This window comes from Hyperolius riggenbachi, chromosome 5, assembly GCF_040937935.1.
Source record: "Hyperolius riggenbachi isolate aHypRig1 chromosome 5, aHypRig1.pri, whole genome shotgun sequence".
Taxonomy (NCBI): Eukaryota; Metazoa; Chordata; class Amphibia; order Anura; family Hyperoliidae; genus Hyperolius; species Hyperolius riggenbachi.
The window spans coordinates 24330217-24350161 of NC_090650.1; the positions used below are offsets into that span (position 1 = coordinate 24330217).

Consider the following 19945-nt stretch of genomic DNA (forward strand, 5'->3'; position numbering starts at 1 on the left):
TTTCCCCCTGCTCAGGCGGGTCTTGCACACCTTGCAAATCGCCATGGTAACATCCTCAGTGCAGTCTTCAAAGAAAGCCCAGACTTTGGAGCACCTGCCTTGCTGGCGATTTCTGTTTGCGCCTCTTTTGCCTCTCACTTGAACTTCCACGCTTGTGGTGCCTGAAATTGCGCGCCGCCTACCTTGTGGCACAAGGCGAACTCGTGCAGCAGTGGGTTCTTCAACAGACTCATCTGTGCTGCTGCTACGACGGCGATGTTCTCGTTCACAAACAAAATCTGGGTCTATGTCCACATTGTCCATACCCTCCTCTTCCATCTCCTCAAACTCGTCATATGTCATTGTGGGGGGCCGCCGCCATGGAGTAGAGCTCCCCAGAACAACCTCTGCGCAGCTCACTCCAACGTCGTCTGGTTATCTGGCAGTTGTGTGCGTGGTGTCGCTGCCGGTTGTGTCAGCTTTGTGCCCACTGGCTCCTTGTAACTGGCTGAGGACTCGGACCTCGTGCGTGATGTGCTTGTGCTGCTTAACCCACTGCTGGACGCTTGAGAGGTCATCCAAGTAATTATCTGGTCCTGTTCTTTTGGATCTGTGAGGGTGGTTGTCCTGGACAACATGGGCGGTATTGAGTGGGTTTTCTTGGGTGCTCCCCTGTGGCCTGTATGTGAACCGTCAGGGGAAACACCTCTTCCCTTGCCCCTCCCTCTTTCACCGGATTTCTTCCTCATTTCACTTATCCTTAAAGTACACGCTGACTGGCAGCAGTACAGTGGCAGTACAGAAATGCTACACAGTGGTGGGTGAGCGGTGTACCACTATTGCCAGCAGCAACACAGAGCACAATGCTATACAGTGGCGGGTGAGCGGTGTACTACTGTTCCCAGCAGACACAGAGTGGCAGTAAACACAATGCTATATAGTGTGGCTGAGCCGTGTACACAGAGTGGCAGTAAACACAATGCTATATAGTCTGCTATATAGTCACCCCGAACGGGGTGATGTTCTGCAGAACCCGAAAAGTGGCGAACACTGTTCGCCCAACACTACTGGGAACGCAGATTTTAGTACCTAAACACACGATACAACATGTTTTCCGGGGTCGGACTCTGAGGCACATACAGATGGTCCCGATCATCATCCTCATCATACAACTCTTCTCCTGAGTCTGACCCACCCACCACCTCTGCCACCCCAACATCCCCAGACACAGACCCCTCATCGTCCTCAACATTAACTTGGGATGCTGGCCTGAGCCAGACCTCCTCCTCCACATCAGGCCCCATCATCTTCTCAATGGCAGCCCTCATTAATCGCTCTGGCGACGGACCGATGGACACAACGTTCTCCTCCGGGGAGGGCTGCTGCTGACCACTGGCTGCTGGGGTGGATGTTATAGCTTGTGTGGGGCGTTGGCTGTTGCTGTTGTTGGGAGTGCTGCTCACAGCGGAGGTCTCTGAGGAACTCATGGTGAGCTCATATAGTGGTTGGCGGTGAGTGGAGTATTACTGATCCCAGCAATATACACACTGACTGGCAGAGTACGCAATGCTATATAGTGTGGCTGAGCGGTGTACACAGAGTGGCAGTAAACACAATGCTATATAGTCTGGCTGAGCAGTGTACACAGAGTGGCAGTAAACAATGCTATATAGTGTGGCTGAGCCGTGTACACAGAGTGGCAGTAAACACAATGCTATATAGTCTGGCTGAGCGGTGTACACAGAGTGGCAGTACACACAATGCTATATAGTCTGGCTGAGCGGTGTACACAGAGTGGCAGTACACACAATGCTATATAGTCTGGCTGAGCCGTGTACACAGAGTGGCAGTAAACAATGCTATATATAGTCTGGCTGAGCCGTGTACACAGAGTGGCAGTAAACAATGCTATATAGTGTGGCTGAGCGGTGTACACAGAGTGGCAGTAAACACAATGCTATATAGTCTGGCTGAGCGGTGTACACAGAGTGGCAGTACACACAATGCTATATAGTCTGGCTGAGCGGTGTACACAGAGTGGCAGTACACACAATGCTATATAGTCTGGCTGAGCGGTGTACACAGAGTGGCAGTAAACAATGCTATATAGTCTGGCTGAGCGGTGTACACAGAGTGGCAGTACACACAATGCTATATAGTCTGGCTGAGCGGTGTACACAGAGTGGCAGTACACACAATGCTATATAGTCTGGCTGAGCGGTGTACACAGAGTGGCAGTACACACAATGCTATATAGTCTGGCTAAGCGGTGTACACAGAGTGGCAGTAAACAATGCTATATAGTCTGGCTGAGCGGTGTACACAGAGTGGCAGTAAACAATGCTATATAGTCTGGCTGAGCGGTGTACACAGAGTGGCAGTACACACAATGCTATATAGTCTGGCTGAGCGGTGTACACAGAGTGGCAGTACACACAATGCTATATAGTCTGGCTGAGCGGTGTACACAGAGTGGCAGTAAACACAATGCTATATATAGCGTGGCTGAGCGAGGTACACAGTGGCAGTACACACAATGCTATATAGTCTGGCTGAGCGGTGTACACAGAGTGGCAGTAAACAATGCTATATAGTCTGGCTGAGCGGTGTACACAGAGTGGCAGTACACACAATGCTATATAGTCTGGCTGAGCGGTGTACACAGAGTGGCAGTACACACAATGCTATATAGTCTGGCTGAGCGGTGTACACAGAGTGGCAGTAAACACAATGCTATATAGTCTGGCTGAGCGGTGTACACAGAGTGGCAGTACACACAATGCTATATAGTCTGGCTGAGCGGTGTACACAGAGTGGCAGTAAACAATGCTATATAGTCTGGCTGAGCGGTGTACACAGAGTGGCAGTACACACAATGCTATATAGTCTGGCTGAGCGGTGTACACAGAGTGGCAGTAAACACAATGCTATATAGTCTGGCTGAGCGGTGTACACAGAGTGGCAGTACACACAATGCTATATAGTCTGGCTGAGCGGTGTACACAGAGTGGCAGTAAACACAATGCTATGTAGTCTGGCTGAGCGGTGTACACAGAGTGGCAGTACACACAATGCTATATAGTCTGGCTGAGCGGTGTACACAGAGTGGCAGTACACACAATGCTATATATAGCGTGGCTGAGCGAGGTACACAGTGGCAGTACACACAATGCTATATAGTCTGGCTGAGCGGTGTACACAGAGTGGCAGTAAACAATGCTATATAGTCTGGCTGAGTGGTGTACACAGAGTGGCAGTACACACAATGCTATATAGTCTGGCTGAGCCGTGTACACAGAGTGGCAGTAAACAATGCTATATATAGTGTGGCTGAGCGAGGTACACAGTGGCAGTAAACAATGCTATATATAGTGTGGCTGAGCGAGCGGTGTACTACTGTTCCCAGCAGCGACACACAATGACTGGGGGGGACCCTGGCCTGCCTACCCAAAGCTAAACCCACAGAGAAATGGCGGAGATATGACGTGGTTTGGGTATTTATTTACCCGAACCACGTGACCGTTCGGCCAATCAGAGCGCGTTCTGGTCCGAACCACGTGACCCATTCGGCCAATCACAGCGCTAGCCGAACGTTCGGGGAACGTTCGGCCATGCGCTCTTAGTTCGGCCATGCGGCCGAACGGTTTGGCCGAGCACCATCAGGTGTTCGGCCGAACTCGAACATCACCCGAACAGGGTGATGTTCTGCAGAACCCGAACAGTGGCGAACACTGTTCGCCCAACACTACCGACAGCCTAGAGCCAGCCTAGTTCGGGATATCACCGCACTGCTATTGCATTCGCAACTGTGAACATTTTTATGAATGAGCACACAGAAGTCTAAAATACTGAATGCAGTGTTTTCCTACACAGAATTTCTTCACCGAACACACTTTTATGAATGATAGCCATTGTGTCCAAAGTCCAACCGCACATCTGGGACATGACAGTTTTCAGCCCAGACACCTTAAAAAAAATATGCAGCAATTGTGTTTTGGGTTAAATATAGGTGGTATCGGCACAGCAGCAGTGGCCTGTGGCACCCTGGCGGTGGGAGCAGCACAGGCAGCAGGAGCAGGGCAATGCAGCAGCAGCATTGTGAAACAGGTGGCTTAGTTAGTAATAGTTAACAATCAGTTTATCACTGTATACAGCACTTGCTAGGCCAGCAGCACTGGAACATGTCTCTCAGTGAGCAGTTTCTCATCATGGCACCCCTCCTAAATATACAGGGGTGCTGTCCAGGGTTCCCTTCTGTGATTGGGTGCTAGGGCTTAGGCTGGGAGCCTTCTGATTGGCTCAATGACATCAAGAGGGGCTGGCCAGGGTTCCCTTCTGTGATTGCTTGCTAGGGCCTAGGCTGGGAGCCCTCTGATTGGCTCCATGACGTCATGGACGTCATGGACGTCGTCTCCATAGTTACAGTATGCGGATTCGGATATCCGAACTCAGTATCCGACCAGATTCCTGATTTCAGATAGATACCCGCATTAACTCGGATAGCGCTATTCGGATTTGCAGAGATATCCGGAATCCGAATCCGAGGGCGGATAGCTGAAAAAGTTCGGATTATCTGGGTAGTTTGGGTACCCGAATATTGGATGAGCACCACTCCTCTTTAAACTTAAGACGTGAATTACACAGAATGACAATAAATGGCTCTCCGTAAGCTTTGCAATAATTGTTCGGTCTCCGGTATGCGTTCTGCGCTATTCTATGGCAGTAATATTCCCCAGCAGGTGACTATTTTGAGATTCTTGTTGGAACTGTCACTCCTCAGTCATTCCTTTGCATCGCTTCCAAAACCAATCATGGTTTAGAGTTTGGCATCCGACCCAGGCCTGCTCTCCTCTGACACCACGGCCCGGGTAGCCACACAAGCGTTGTGAACACGGTTCCAGGAAATCGACCTCATCATAAAAAATGATGCGGTAGATTGTAATGTGTTCCACCAAATCAAATATTTGCTGAGATTTAGAAAAATAACAGAAAAAAGAAAAATTAACCATGTAGGAAATCGGTAAAAGGGACACACAGTTTAATTATTTTTTGTTCTTTACTTTGGCAGAATTCAAGGAAGCCTTTTCGCTCTTTGATCGGACTCCTAACTGTGAGCTTAAAATTACCTATGGACAATGTGGAGATGTTCTGAGGGCGCTGGGGCAAAACCCCACCAATGCTGAAGTTATGAAAGTGCTCGGACGGCCAAAAGCAGAAGGTTAGTGAACGGCTGCCACGTCTACTTGCCAGAAATTCTATGTCCTGAACACTGCCCGTGTTTTTCCAGAGTCACGGTGATTCAACTCCTCCGGCGTAAAAGGGAGGAGAGAAAGACGGAGGGAGAGGAGGACAGGAATAGGGGAGACATTGGAGAGAAGAGAAAGACAGAGCGAGAAAGAGAGAAAGACAGGAGAATGGGAGAGATTGCAGGCAGGCCCAGATTTGCCATATTGCACTGTAGGCACGTGCCTACAGGCGCCTGATGATAGAAAGGCGGCTCACTCCTCTCTCCTAGTGTCTCCCTTCTTCCTTGTCTATGCTTCTGAGCAGAGTTTAAATTAGAAATTACTCACCCGGCTCTCAGCAGTCCATTGATGTGATCTCTCTTCAGTCGAGGGCATTTCTAGCTACTTAATATTGAGGGTACTTCTGTCTACCTAATGCTAAGGGACCTCTGTAGTTACGTGTGACGGTTAAGGGAAGTAAGGAAGAAGTGACAGCTGGAACAGCCAGCACACTTGCGGTGCAGTTCGGTGGGGGTTTATAGGTTCATGGAGGGTGAAGTCTAGGGTGTCTGGACATCTGTGCCGATGAAGGGAGGCTGGGAGGGAGGTTGGTGGCGACTGGCGACGAGAGGGTTGGATAGAAGGAGGAGAGGGAGAGAGGAGAGAATGGTGAGGAGAGAGATCAAGGGTAAGAGATGGAGGAAGGAGAGGGAAAGGAGGCAGAGAAATCTCTCTTCACAAGAACAATTCCACCCATACTTTTCTCACATTTGAAGTTCTTTAGAGGAGACTTTTCTCCTTATCACCATTTAGTCTCTCTTGTGAAGAGCCATGAAGAGTGTTTGACCTTGATCTGACTCTCTAGTGCAAATAAACTCCTTTAAGTCGCTCTACATAGGCCCAGATAGCTCCCTAGTGTCTACAGCAGCTGTCAGATGTCACTCTGGAATATCAGCTCTGTAGCTAAAATCAATGACCCCATTACACACATCGGCCCTTATTCAATGAAATGTATCTCTTACATTTTATCCTAGGAGAAAATGGTGCATCTTCTATTTAAAATAACTTTTCAGCACTGTGCAACTGAAAATTAACCAAAAGTATAGGTAGTGCTGTTCCTACCATAAAGCCACGGGATTCTGGTAGTGATTATCATAATCAGCTAATTACGATTACACAAAATTTTATGTTACTTTCGCAATTAGCCTTATACATAATTAGGGTTTTTAAATTCGAATGATTTCATATACACATTCGTAATTTCGTGTAAATTTTTGCATAATTTTATGCCAACTTTAGCACCTCAAAGCCCTCATACATGCTATTGACAATAAAATTGCTACATAAGTTAACCACTTAAGGACCGCAGTCTTTTCACCCCTTAAGGACCAGAGCCTTTTTTCCATTCAGACCACTGCAGCTTTATTGGTTTATTGCTCAGTCATACAAGCTACCATCTAAATGAATTTTACCTCCTTTTCTTGTCACTAATACAGCTTTCTTTTGGTGCTATTTGATTGCTGCTGCGATTTTTACTTTTTATTATATTCATCAAAAAAGACATGAATTTTGGCAAAAAAATGATTTTTTTAACTTTCTGTGCTGACATTTTTCAAATAAAGTAAAATTTCTGTATACATGCAGCGCGAAAAATGTGGACAAACATGTTTTTGATTAAAAAAAACCCATTCAGTGTATATTTATTGGTTTGGGTAAAAGTTATAGCGTTTACAAACTATGGTGCAAAAATTGAATTTTCCCATTTTGAAGCATCTCTCTCATTTCTGAGCACCTGTCAGGTTTCATGAGGTGCTAGAATTCCAGGATAGTATAAATACCCCCCAAATGACCCCATTTTGGAAAGAAGACACCCCAAAGTATTCACTAAGAGGCATGGTGAGTTCATAGAAGATTTTATCTTTTGTCACAAGTTAGCGGAAAATGACACTTTGTGACAAAAAATAAAAATAAAAAAAAGTTTCCATTTCTGCTAACTGGTGACAAAAAAAAATGAAATCTGCCACGGACTCACCATGCCCTCTCTGAATACCTTGAAGTGTCTAGTTTCCAAAATGGGGTCATTTGTGGGGTGTGTTTACTGTCCTGGCATTTTGGGGGGTGCTAAATTGTAAGCACCCCTGTAAAGCCTAAAGGTGCTCATAGGACTTTGGGCCCCTTAGCGCACCTAGGCTGCAAAAGAAATGTCACACATGTGGTATCGCCTTACTCAGGAGAAATAGTATAATGTGTTTTAGGGTGTATTTTTACACATACCCATGATGGGTGGGAGAAATATCTCTGTAAATGAGATTTCTTTTGATTTTTTTACACACAATTGTCCATTTACAGAGATATTTCTCCCACCCAGCATGGGTATGTGTAAAAATACACCCCAAAACACATTATACTACTTCTCCTGAGTACGGCGATACCACATGTGTGACACTTTTTTGCACCCTAACTGCGCTAAGGGGCCCAAAGTCCTATGAGTACCTTTAGGATTTCACAGGTCATTTAGAGGCATTTATTTTCTAGACTACTCCTCACGGTTTAGGGCCCCTAAAATGCCAGGACAGTATAGGAACCCTACAAGTGACCACATTTTAGAAAGAAGACACCCCAAGGTATTCCGTTAGTAGTATGGTGAGTTCATCGAAGATTTCATTTTTTTTTCACAAGTTAGCGGAAATTGATTTTTATTGTTTTTTTCACAAAGTGTCATTTTCCACTAACTTGTGACAAAAAATAAAATCTTCTATGAATTCCCCATACACCTAATTGAAACCAAATGCCTCAAAATGACCTGTGAAATTCTAAAGGTACTCATAGGACGTTGGGCCTCTTAGCGCACCTAGGTTGCAAAAAAGTGTCACACATGTGGTATCGCCGTACTCAGGAGAAGTAGTATAATGTGTTTTGGGGTGTATTTTTACACATACCCATGCTGGGTGGGAGAAATATCTTTGTAAATTAAAATGTTTTGATTTTTTTACACACAATTGTCCCTTTACAGAGATATTTCTCCCACCCAGCATGGGTATGTGTAAAAATACACCCCAAAACACATTATACTACTTCTCCTGAGTACGGCGATATCATGTATGTGTAAAAATACACCCCAAAACACATTATACTACTTCTCCTGAGTACGGCGAAATAGTATAATGTGTTTTAGGGTGTATTTTTACACATACCCATGATGGGTGGGAGAAATATCTCTGTAAATGAGATTTCTTTTGATTTTTTTACACACAATTGTCCATTTACAGAGATATTTCTCCCACCCAGCATGGGTATGTGTAAAAATACACCCCAAAACACATTATACTACTTCTCCTGAGTACGGCGATATCACATGTGTGACACTTTTTTGCAGCCTAGGTGCGCTAAGGGGCCCAACGTCCTATTCACAGGTCATTTTGAGGCATTTGGTTTCTAGACTACTCCTCACGGTTTAGGGCCCCTAAAATGCCAGGGCAGTACAGGAACCCCACAAGTGACCCCATTTTAGAAAGAAGACACCCCAAGGTATTCCGTTAGGTGTATGGTGAGTTCATAGAAGATTTTATTTTTTGTCACAAGTTAGTGGAAAATGACACTTTGTGAAAAAAAAACAATACAAATCAATTTCCGCTAACTTTTGAGAAAAAATAAAATCTTCTATGAACTCGTCATACACCTAACGGAATACCTTGGGGTGCCTTCTTTCTAAAATGGGGTCACTTGTGGGGTTCCTATACTGCCCTGGCATTTTAGGGGCCCAAAACCACGAGGAGTAGTCTGGAAACCTAATGCCTCAAAATGACTGTTCAGGGGTATAAGCATCTGCAAATTTTGATGACAGGTGGTCTATGAGGGGCCGAATTTTGTGGAACCGGTCATAAGCAGGGTGGCTTCTTAGATGACAGGTTGTATTGGCACTGAAGTGCAGGAATGTTCTCAAATCGTGACCTGGACATGGCAATTAAGTCGTACCAGCAGTAATCAGAAAAAAAAATTCTGTCACTGCGGTGGGGCGGGTGAGGGTTTGGCCGGGTGATCAGAAGCCCGCAGGGGGCATATTAGGGCCTGATCTGATGGGTAGCAGTGACAGGGGGTGACGGGGTGGTTGATAGGTGATCAGTAGGTGATTACAGAGGAGAATATATGCAAGCAATGCACTGGCGAGTTGATCAGAGGGGGTCTGGGGGGCTAATTGAGGGTGTGGGCGGGTGATTGGGTGCCCGCAAGGGGCAGATTAGTGTCTGATCTGATGGGTAGCAGTGACAGTTGGTGACGGGGTGATTGATGGGTGATCAGTGGATGATTAGAGGGGAGAACAGATGTAAACAATGCACTTTCAGGGGTGATCTGAGGGTGGGTCTGCACGCAATCTGAGGGTGTGGGTGGGTGATCAGGTGCCCACAAAAGGCAGGTTAGGGTCTGATCTGATGGGTGGCAGTGACAGGTGGTGACAGGGGGTGATTGATGGGTGATTGACAGGTGATCAGTGGGTGATTATAGGGAAGAATAGATGTATACAGTACACAGGGGGGAGGGTCTAGGGAGGATCTGAGGGTGTGGGGGGGGGTGTTCAGGAGCCTCCAGGGGGCAGTTTAGGACCTAATCTAAAAAATAGCGTTGAGATAGTGACAGGGAATGATTAATGGGTGATTAGGGGGGTGATTGGGTTCAAACAGGTGTCTGAGGGGTGGGCAGGGGGGGTCTGATGGGTGCAGTGGGCGATCAGGGGGCAGGATCAGTGTGCTTGGGTACTTACTAGGAGGGCTGCAACCTGCCCTGGTGGTCCCTCAATCACTGGGACCACAAGGGCAGGAGGCAGCCTGTATAATACGCTTTGTATACATTACAAAGCGTATTATCCGCTTTACATGCGGCAGATCGGGGGTTAACAACCCGTCGCCGCTGCTAATTGGCTGGAGGGTTGACGTCGCGGGCGGGCACATCCAGCGTGCGATCCCCGGCCAGCTAGTCCGCAACGAGCCGCCGCCGATCGGCGTATTGCGGTCGTTGCGGGCTCCACTTTGCCGCCGCCCCTAGGTAGGGGCGGTCAGCAAGTAGTTAAAATCACAATCCAGTAAAATATATATAGATCTATATATATATATATATATATATATATATATATATATATAGATCTATATATATATATCGATCTATATATATATCGATCTATATATATATCGATCTATATATATATATATAGATCTATATATATCTATATATATATATATCTATATATATATATATAGATCTATATATATATATAGATCTATCTATATATATATAGATCTATCTATATATATATAGATCTATCTATACATATAGATCTATATATAGATCTATATATATATAGATCTATATATATATATATATATAGATCTATATATATATAGATCTATATATAGATATAGATCTATATATAGATATAGATCTATCTATATATAGGTGGTTGGGGGGAGATCTGGATATAAAAAGATTTTTATTAACACTAAAATCGCACAGCCTGTCACGGCTGCAGGCTGTGCGTCTCTCCCTGTCACACAAGATCCACAGTGACAGGGAGAGGGAGGCGGAGAGGGAGGCGGAACGGCAACTATGTTGCCTTTCGGAGGGTGATCGCTGTGATTGGCTCACAGCGATCACACGGCAGGGAGCCAATCAGTGACGGCTCCTGCCGATACCCGGAAGCCTTAGCTGTCATAAGACAGCTAAGTGCAGCCGGTTCGGTGCGCGCGATCGCGGCGGGGAGCGGCGGCGCCGGTGATAGAGATCTACGCCCTGCCAGCCAGGAGCCCATCAAAACAGGGCGTAGATCTCTATCACTGCGGTCCGCAAATGGTTAAGGAAAATGCTGGGCACAAGTAAAAAAAAAAATTAAAAATGAATTTTTCAAAAAGACCTTGTAGTTTTTGAGAAAATCGATAAAAAATGCAAGGAAAAATGGTTTTTAAACAAAAAAAATGAGTTTAAAAAACGTTTCCTTTGCATTTTTGAAGTCAATTATCTCAAAAACTACAAGGTGTTTTTGAAAAACTCTTTTTCTTTTTCTTCTTCCCAGTATACCCCAGAACATACATAGCAATTTTGGTGATGATAGCCTGTATGGAGACTTTGCTATTAACTGCCAAAATTGTCACGAAATTACGCAAAATTATGGTTGGATTACGTTTACATGTGAAGTTTAGTACGGATTTTACCAAAATTTTGCATTAAAATTTTGCAATTGTGAATTATGATGCAAAATGATGAGTATGCGAAATTCGTGCTTATCACTAGATTCAGGTGGCAAAATCTGGCGGGCGACACTAGTGTGTGGCGTTGATATGCAGAGCCACTGCAGCAGAAGCATATTTGCCTGGTACATCACCAGCTCCTGTCCCGCACTGTAACTCTCCTATTAGCATCCTACAGCATCTCTCCATATGCAGGTCATGTGACATCTAAAGCCTACAGGGAGACACTCCTCCTTGGTGATAGTGAGAGGCAAAGCAATGGACCAGGTAATTGTACTTCTGCTGCAGTTGTTCTACATATGTATAGCGTGGTCGGGCACTCAGCTGACCGCTCAGCATCTTTACTGCCTGTACCCCGCCTCTTTTTTCCTGGCACTCTAGGCCATGGCCTTTTTGGAAATCCATTCATGGATGGAGATGGGGAGGGTGACACACTGAATCTGGCCATACTTGGTACCTATTGACATAGTTTTTTTTCTGCTCCACAGAATTAAACAATAAGCTGATGGACTTTGACACCTTCCTGCCGATGCTGCAGCACATCTCAAAGTCCAAAGAGAAGGGGACATATGAGGACTTCGTGGAGGGGATGCGGGTCTTTGACAAAGAAGGCAACGGATTTGTTATGGGTGCGGAGATCCGCCACGTTCTGGCCACTTTAGGTGAGACACTGAGTTTTGTTGATTAAGGTTGCTTTCACAGTGAGACATTACAGGCGCACGTTAGAGCAGCCTGGCTGTAACGCACCCCTCCGCATAGCAATGAAAAATCAATGGGCTGTTCACAGTGCCCTTGTTGCGTTACATAGTAACGCTGCGCCATAATATAACGTACTGCATGCAGTACTTTGTAAGCGGCAGAGCCGCGTTAGACTGCTTGCACATGCTCAGTAATGTTGGGGAGGAGGGGAGAGCGCCAGGCACATGGCTAATTAATATTCACTGCACTCAGTGATGTGCAGTGTTTACTTCCTGGAGCGGCCGCTCTGTGCGGCGATTGGCCGGCGGGACCACGTGATGCCGCATGCGTCCAAGAGTGCGCATCACGGCATCACAGACACCAGAGTGAGCTGCACAACGCGGCTCACTCTGACGTCCACATGAGAGAGCACCAGGCGTTGCGTTAGGGGCATGCTATGCGACCATAACGTCCCCTAAAACGCAACGTCCTGGTGTGAAACCAGCCTGAGGCCTGGAACCCACTGAAAACCGCAAACGCAAAACGCAACCGCTAGCATTTTGTCTGAGCGGTTTGCAAGCGGATTCATGCGCGTTTTTGGTCGTGTTTTGCAACATTGTATTTTTTCCCCAGCGGGTGCCTAGCGTTTTGCGTTTTTATCCTGATTGGTCCTGTGAATTATTTTTCATTTTGTTACAGTGTGCTTAACCGCAAAACGCTAGCAAAACCGCTCAGTTTAGGTTTTGCTGAGCGTTTCTGCTAGCGTTTCAATACTTTACATTGAAGCGCTAACGCTCCCAAAATGCTGCATGTCCTGCGTTTGCGTTTCTGGGAAACGCAAACGCTCCTGTGGAAGTTGCCCCATCCATTAACATTAGCCCAGCGTTTTGGCAAACTGCTAGCGTATCGCAGTGCTGCCAAAACGCTGCCAAAAGCGCTCCTGTGGGTTCCAGCCCTAAGAGTTTATCGCACCGGACTTGTTGGCTTAGAGACTCAGATCCCCATTGGTGACATGGAGACTGACTACCTTTCCCAAATCTCTTATCTTTTTTTCCTGCAGCATACTTGTGTCTTGCCTGCATTCTGGTCTCACCCCTCCACCATTTGGGACCCAGTAACTAGCTGGTTCTATTAATTTCTTATTGTTTCATGACACATCGATTCTACATCCTAATTAGTGCTGCTGTAGGTTTTAGGATGTAGAATCTACAGCCCAAAAAACTGCCGACCACCACTGCACGTGCGCTGCCACGCATGCACGCTTGTGCACAGTCCTATGAATGATTGCTGCTAGCAAATAGCAATAATTATTCAATAAAGTTAGGGAGAAAAAAAGTTTTAAAGTTGACTTTTTTTTTTTTGAAGTGACACGGTCCCAATAAAATAAAAAGTGTTTGTTTTTTTTTAATTCCCAGGAAACTTTTAGCCCCAGCCTAGCCTAATAACAAATTGTTAACCCCTGCAATACCTATACCCATTTAAAACAATGTTAATGACTGCTGCCTGCAGCAATCGGATGCAATCGCTAGGGTGAAAGCTTGCGGCCCCAATGCTCTACAGATGTATCCCTCTTTCGTTGCCTAGCGATGCATCTCTACAGCAGTATGGCCCCCAAATTGTCGCTCTAGCGAATGCATCCGATCGCCACAGAAGCACAGGCTGGGGATAACAGTCCGCCACATGCTCAGCTAGTAATAAAATACGGCATATGAGCAGGGCCGGGCCGAGGCATAGGCTGAAGAGGCTCCAGCCTCAGGGCGCAGTGTAGGAGGGGGCGCACAATGCATTCAGCTGTCATTCCTAGTTGTGTTTGAAGCAGAAAGAAATAAGAAAAGGTGATACATAGCAGTGACTGCAAGCCAGATAACTAGATATTAAGGTGTTGGGGAGGATGTGGGCCCTGTGGCGCCTCTTAGTCTAATAGCAATCAGTGTGTGACGGCTGGGGTGGGAGGGATGGAGGGGCGCACTTTGGTGTCTCAGCCTTGGGTGCTGGAGGACCTTGTCCCGCCTCTGCATATGAGGTATCTTTTAACCGGAAAGGGCGCCTAATAATTTATTTCTATGTATTTTATAACTGTGGGATGTGTCAGGTGAAACTTAGGAAGGGTGAAAACTGAAAAAATTGTATTTTCTGCATCTACACCTATTTTTTTCCCCATAAAATGACTACAAAAATAAAATTTTTATCACATGGTGGCATATTTACTGCTGGCAGGTTATGTCAGTGGATGGAGATGCTGCTTGCTTTTTTGGCAGTTGGAAACATCTGTAAACAGCTATTTCCCACAATGCAACGAGGTTCACAGGTGGTCCTCACAGTTTCCTGTAGGAGGGGTTTCACCACAATATCAGCCATATGAGATTTCTCATGTAAAAGGGGGTATCAGCTAATGATTGGGATGAAATTAAATTCATGGTTACAGTTTCTCTTTACCTGTGATGTCAGGACCTTGGTTTCCTGTCTGTGAACCTTGTTGCATTGTGGGAAATAACAGCTGTTTCCAGCTGCCAGAAAAGCAAGCAGCAGCTCCTTCTACTGACATCACCTGCCAGCAGTACAAATGTCACCATGTGATAAATGTCAGAATGTATATCAGGGAGAGGAAAGATTTTTCAATGGGCAAACACTGACTAAATCATTTATATATAATTGTTGTAAAAATGAAGCACTTTTTTTATTACATTGTTTTTACTGGAGTTCCTCTTTAAGCTAGGTAGTCTCCCCAATAGTGTTGATGTCCTCTTCAGCAATGGCTATATACTTGGCTCTAGTCCATGATGAGTCCCCTGCAGCACGTCATGGCAGGGGACACTGACTGGCATAAAACTATATTTGTAGCCCCTCCCCCACACCCCCCCAAAAAAGTTGTGTGTCAATTTTACTCAAACAGCCCCGCCCCCTTTTTTTTTTCTTTTCACTGGCATAATTTCCATACAAAGAGGTTTATCCTGTACTTTTACGGATCATGTTGTGTTGTCCCTTAGCCCAAGAACTGGGCAGATTCTGCTCTCCTAATCCTCTTCCAATTTCTTGTTTAGGAGAGAGGATGACAGAAGAAGAGGTGGACAGGCTTATGTCTGGACAGGAAGACGCCAATGGCTTAATCAACTATGAAGGTAAGAATTCATTTAAAGTTTCAGATGAGTCAGGTAGACCCGCCTCTACATCGCACAAGATGATGAGCGTGATGATGTCATTACATAGCAACACACGTGCTTTTCAGCAGCTCTGCAGCTGGGGCTTTATAGGTGGTTGCTAAGCTGGGGGTGGGCCTTAGGTGGATGCCAAGCTGGGGGCGGGCCAAAGCAACAAAGGTAGGAGTGGCAAAAGCTTTGGAAGACTTGAGATGAAAATGGCCGCAGCGGTCTTGCTGATGGTGTGGGGGATTGAGAGTCAGACTAATTATGACTTACGGGTGAGCAAGTAAAGTACAGCTGTGGCGGGTGCCAATCCTTGCAGCTCTAAAGGTCATCACACACTATACGATTAAAAGATCCACTTTTACACCAATTTGATAATTACAATCGGCCGTCCTGAAAAATCTAAATCTTTTTTTTTTTTTTTTAATTATTGAGAGAAATTCGATAGAATTTCCCATTTTTATTCGATAAAAGAAGATCGGGAGGGTTAGATTTTTTTGATCAATTTTTATCAAAATTGTATAGTGTGTGGTAGATTGTCAATTACTTGATTTACAGATCTGATGTAAAGCAATTTTTTTCCGTGTTCTTTAATCACTTTAGTCATACTTGGGGAAAAATTAACGTGTGTGGTACATTGGTCAGATTTTTGAAATGTTACAATCAGAAAAAATTGATTGCAATTCTTGAATTGAAAAGATATTTTAAAAATTGTATGGTGTGTGGCCATCTTAACACAGAGCTATACAAGCCTCTATTAAACTCCTCTTTAAAGGAATACTGTAGGGGGGGTCGGGGGAAAATGAGTTGAACTTACCTGGGGCTTCTAATGGTCCCCCACAGACATCCTGTGCCCGCGCAGCCACTCACCGATGCTCCGGCCCCGCCTCCGGTTCACTTCTGGAATTTCAGATTTTAAAGTCTTAATACCACTGCGCCTGCGTTGCCGTGTCCTCGCTCCCGCTGATGTCACCAGGAGCATACTGCGCAGGCCCAGTATGGTCTGTGGCTATTCAGCCTTACTATCCAAAAATAATACAAAAAGTGGGCTCTATCCAACTTTAAACACTTCAAACCTTAAAGAGACACTGAAGTGAAAAAAAAATATATGATAAAATGAATTGGTTGTGTACTATGAATAATTACTAGAAGATTAGCAGCAAAGAAAATATTCTCATATTTTTATTTTCAGGTATATAGTGTTTTTTCTAACATTGCATCATTCTCTAACATGTGCAGATTACACAACACTCAGCATTCAAAATGATTCTTTCAGAGCAGTCTGTGAACTAATGACCTCTCCTCTGCCAGAGGAAAAGTAAAGTAAATAGTTAACTAACAGTTGAGATAATAAAAGTCAGAAAACAGCCCTCTCCAGGACTTTGAAAGTCGTAGAGATAATGGCTTTTTTGCATAGAGATAACAACTGGAGTTTCTTAACTCTTCCTGTACTGGAAACAATTAGACTGATGTATCTGATCTTAATGTTTTATTTCTTAGCTGTACTACACATACAAATCATAATATCATAGTTTTTTTTTTCGCTTCAGTGTCTCTTTAAGACAATTTTTGTGTTTAGTGGTGCATAAGTTTTAACAACTAATATCTTATTTTTTTTTTAACTCTTTAAGCTACCTATCCATCTTAATTTCAGACTGTTTTTCCTTTTTCCTGACAAACAAGGCTCTCTCTTTCTGTAGTAAAACTAAATGAATACCTTTTCCCTTTCAACAGCATATTTAGAAAAAAAAATACAAGGAAAAATATAAAAATGTCCTTATTATTCCCCCCAAAAAGTTGAAAAAAATGAATGCAACCAAAATAAAGTCACCAAATATTTATTCAGCAATTAGTTATTAATATAAGCTCTTTATTACTATTTTTATTGCACACAAAAATAAATAAACATGCTTGTCACTCAAAACACATCCATAAATACCAACTTCTTTTAACATTTTTTGTTTTGTTTTTAAAATGTTATTTTCTTTAACCGCTTATGGACGGTGGTGATTGAAATCTACACCCTGGTTTTTTTTTTCACTACTGAAAATTTTATTAAACAGCATAAAGAAAAGGTTACAGACATGTCCTCATCATCGAGTATAGAAAGATGCATAAGGAGAGTCAATGTAGACACATAAGGTTACTGTGGCATGAGGCCAATGCACATTATACATAAGTGAACAGCAGAAAAGAAATGGAGTAGCAGGAGTCTCTTAGGGCATCTTATATTACGCGTATTGGATGGGTAAGTATAATATATGTGGCTGCTTAACCACCCTGGCGTTCTGATAAGATCGCCAGGGAGGCTGCGGGAGGTTTTTTTTTTAATAAAAAAAAAACTATTTCATGCAGCCAACTGAAAGTTGGCTGCATGAAAGCCCACCAGAGGGCGCTCCGGAGGCGTTTTTCCGATCGCCTCCGGCGCCCAGAATAAACAAGGAAGGCCGCAATGAGCGGCCTTCCTTGTTTTGCTTAGATCGTCGCCATAGCGACGAGCGGAGTGACGTCATGGACGTCAGCCGACGTCCTGACGTCAGCCGCCTCCGATCCAGCCCTTAGCGCTGGCCGGAACTTTTTGTTCCGGCTACGCTGGGCTCAGGCGGCTGGGGGGACCCTCTTTCGCCGCTGCTCGCGGCGGATCGCCGCAGAGCGGCGGCGATCAAGCAGCACACGCGGCTGGCAAAGTGCCGGCTGCGTGTGCTGCTCTTTATTTGAAGAAAATCGGCACAGCAGGGCCTGAGCGGCAGCCTCCGGCGGTGATGGACGAGCTGAGCTCGTCCATACCGCCAGGCTTAAGGGAAAGGGAAAGGAGGGGAGCAAGTACATGAGGGAGAAAAGAAGAGGTAGAGCCTGAATTGGATAGAGAGGTGGAGGTGTGTGATGGTTTGATCCCCTAATACCTGCCAGGGCGGCAGATTGCCACGTGTTTTCGCCACTTCTGAAGATCTTATCACTCACCCTGCTGTCTCTTTGACGGCAGAGCTCTGTCAGCCGGTCAGGAGCCGATTTCATTGGCTTCTGACCCTGTCGATCAATGTAAGCAACTCCCATTGGCTTACATTGATCACACGGTCAGGAGCCAATGAAAGTGGCTCCTGACCGACTCTCAGAGCTCTGCTGTCATAAGAGACGGCAGAGTGGGTGGCCTGAGGTTCCTGGCTTGCGACGTGGACGGAGGCTGCAACAGGTATGTGTGGCCATTCGTCGGTACCTGGTGGTTTCTTGTACCAGCGGTCTCTGGTCCTTAAAGGAAACCAGAGCTAAAGAGTAATCAACGTTTTATACATACCTAGGGCTTCCTCCAACCCTACCTGCACAGATCGCTCCCACGCTGCTCCCACGCCGCCATCCTCAGTCTTCTGCAGCGCCGGTACCGGGTCTCGTAACTTCTGTCAGTCGCAGCCAGTCACATGATACTATAAATGAAGCCCAGGGAACAAATTTGTAAAAAAAACTAGATGGGCAATAAATTAAAAAGTGGGTTTAAACTCCATTTTGGTCAAAAAGCAGAAAACATACTTTTTGTTTCAATCTTTCTTCTGTTTACATTCAGCCTTTCCTGTCTTATTGCTTGCATCCCACAAACGTTCCACTTACCTTTATCATTGCAAAGCCCTGTTTAAAGGAGCAGGGACAGCCATACTGTTCCAGGAGAGAAAAAACACATATATAAGTAGATAAATACTTGTTCTACTTACATAACACATGTATTGTGCTGTCCACATTTTGATTTCAGGGAATTGTATAAAGTTAAACAAAGAGAAAACTGTTCCAGGCATTTCCATCTTTACTGCCTTTGACTGAAGCTAATCCAGATGTCATTTCCTCCCTTACTTGTTTTTTCTCCTATAAACTGCACTATCATTTCTAGCTTGTTTTGAAAACACATGTGAGCACAACATGGATGTATTTCAGCAGCTTCTGCAGAGGGGTGAGGTGTATTTCCCTTCTCAGCCTCAGCCTGTCACACTGAACTGCCCTCAGCCAATCCGTGAGGAGCAGGAATGTGGGAGGGGAAATAACAAGATTCCCTCACCTCCACAATGTACCAGAATAGAGCCAGGCTGATTGAGATAGGATTCAGTGCAGCAGAAAAACAATTATTATTTGATTACCACTATTCAAAGTATCTACAGAAGTGATTATTATGAGCACAGGACTAATAGAGAGCTAATAATGCAGTTGAAGGAGGTCCCTTCGGGGCCCCTCTGGAAAAAGGGCCCCCAATGCAGTCGCTACCTCTACACCCCCTATTGCTACGCCCCTGCGTCCCTCGTGATCCCCCTCACATGGCTTGGAGCGTTCTGCGCAGGCGCAGAAGTACTTAAGTATGTGAGACACCTAGGCTGCCAGGGGCTGGAGGAATCCCCAGGTAAGTAGGTTTTTTTTCTGGTGCACCTTCCCTTTAAGAATGAATAGAAAGCGTTTGCATTGATAATTGCTAGCAGTCAGCCTAGAGAATTCATATTATGGCACAGTGGCTGAGTCCCGATCTATACTCACCTGAGGCAATATCTAAAGTTAATCATATACAACTGGATGAGTCTCTCACAAATATTCTATATAAGATCCATAACGTCTCCATGCTCTCTTCTCCCTTGCTCCAATCACCCTCTGTAATTTACCGTCATAACTATAAAAGCATTTATGAAGTATCCTCAATGTAACGCTCTTGCTTATA

At 45.0% G+C, this 19945-nt stretch overlaps 1 protein-coding gene across 5 annotated transcripts in view; it reads left to right on the forward strand.

Moving 5' to 3' along the window:
• The window catches only part of MYL3 (myosin light chain 3), a 225625-nt gene that overhangs the window by 196762 nt on the left and 8918 nt on the right, over positions 1 to 19945 (forward strand). For all 5 annotated transcript variants that reach the window (XM_068235188.1, XM_068235187.1, XM_068235186.1 and 2 more), the window contains 3 exons: positions 5048 to 5197; positions 11929 to 12102; positions 15160 to 15237. In XM_068235188.1, the coding sequence (XP_068091289.1) occupies positions 5048 to 5197; positions 11929 to 12102; positions 15160 to 15237 (402 nt within the window). The remainder of the gene's footprint in view (positions 1 to 5047; positions 5198 to 11928; positions 12103 to 15159; positions 15238 to 19945) is intronic.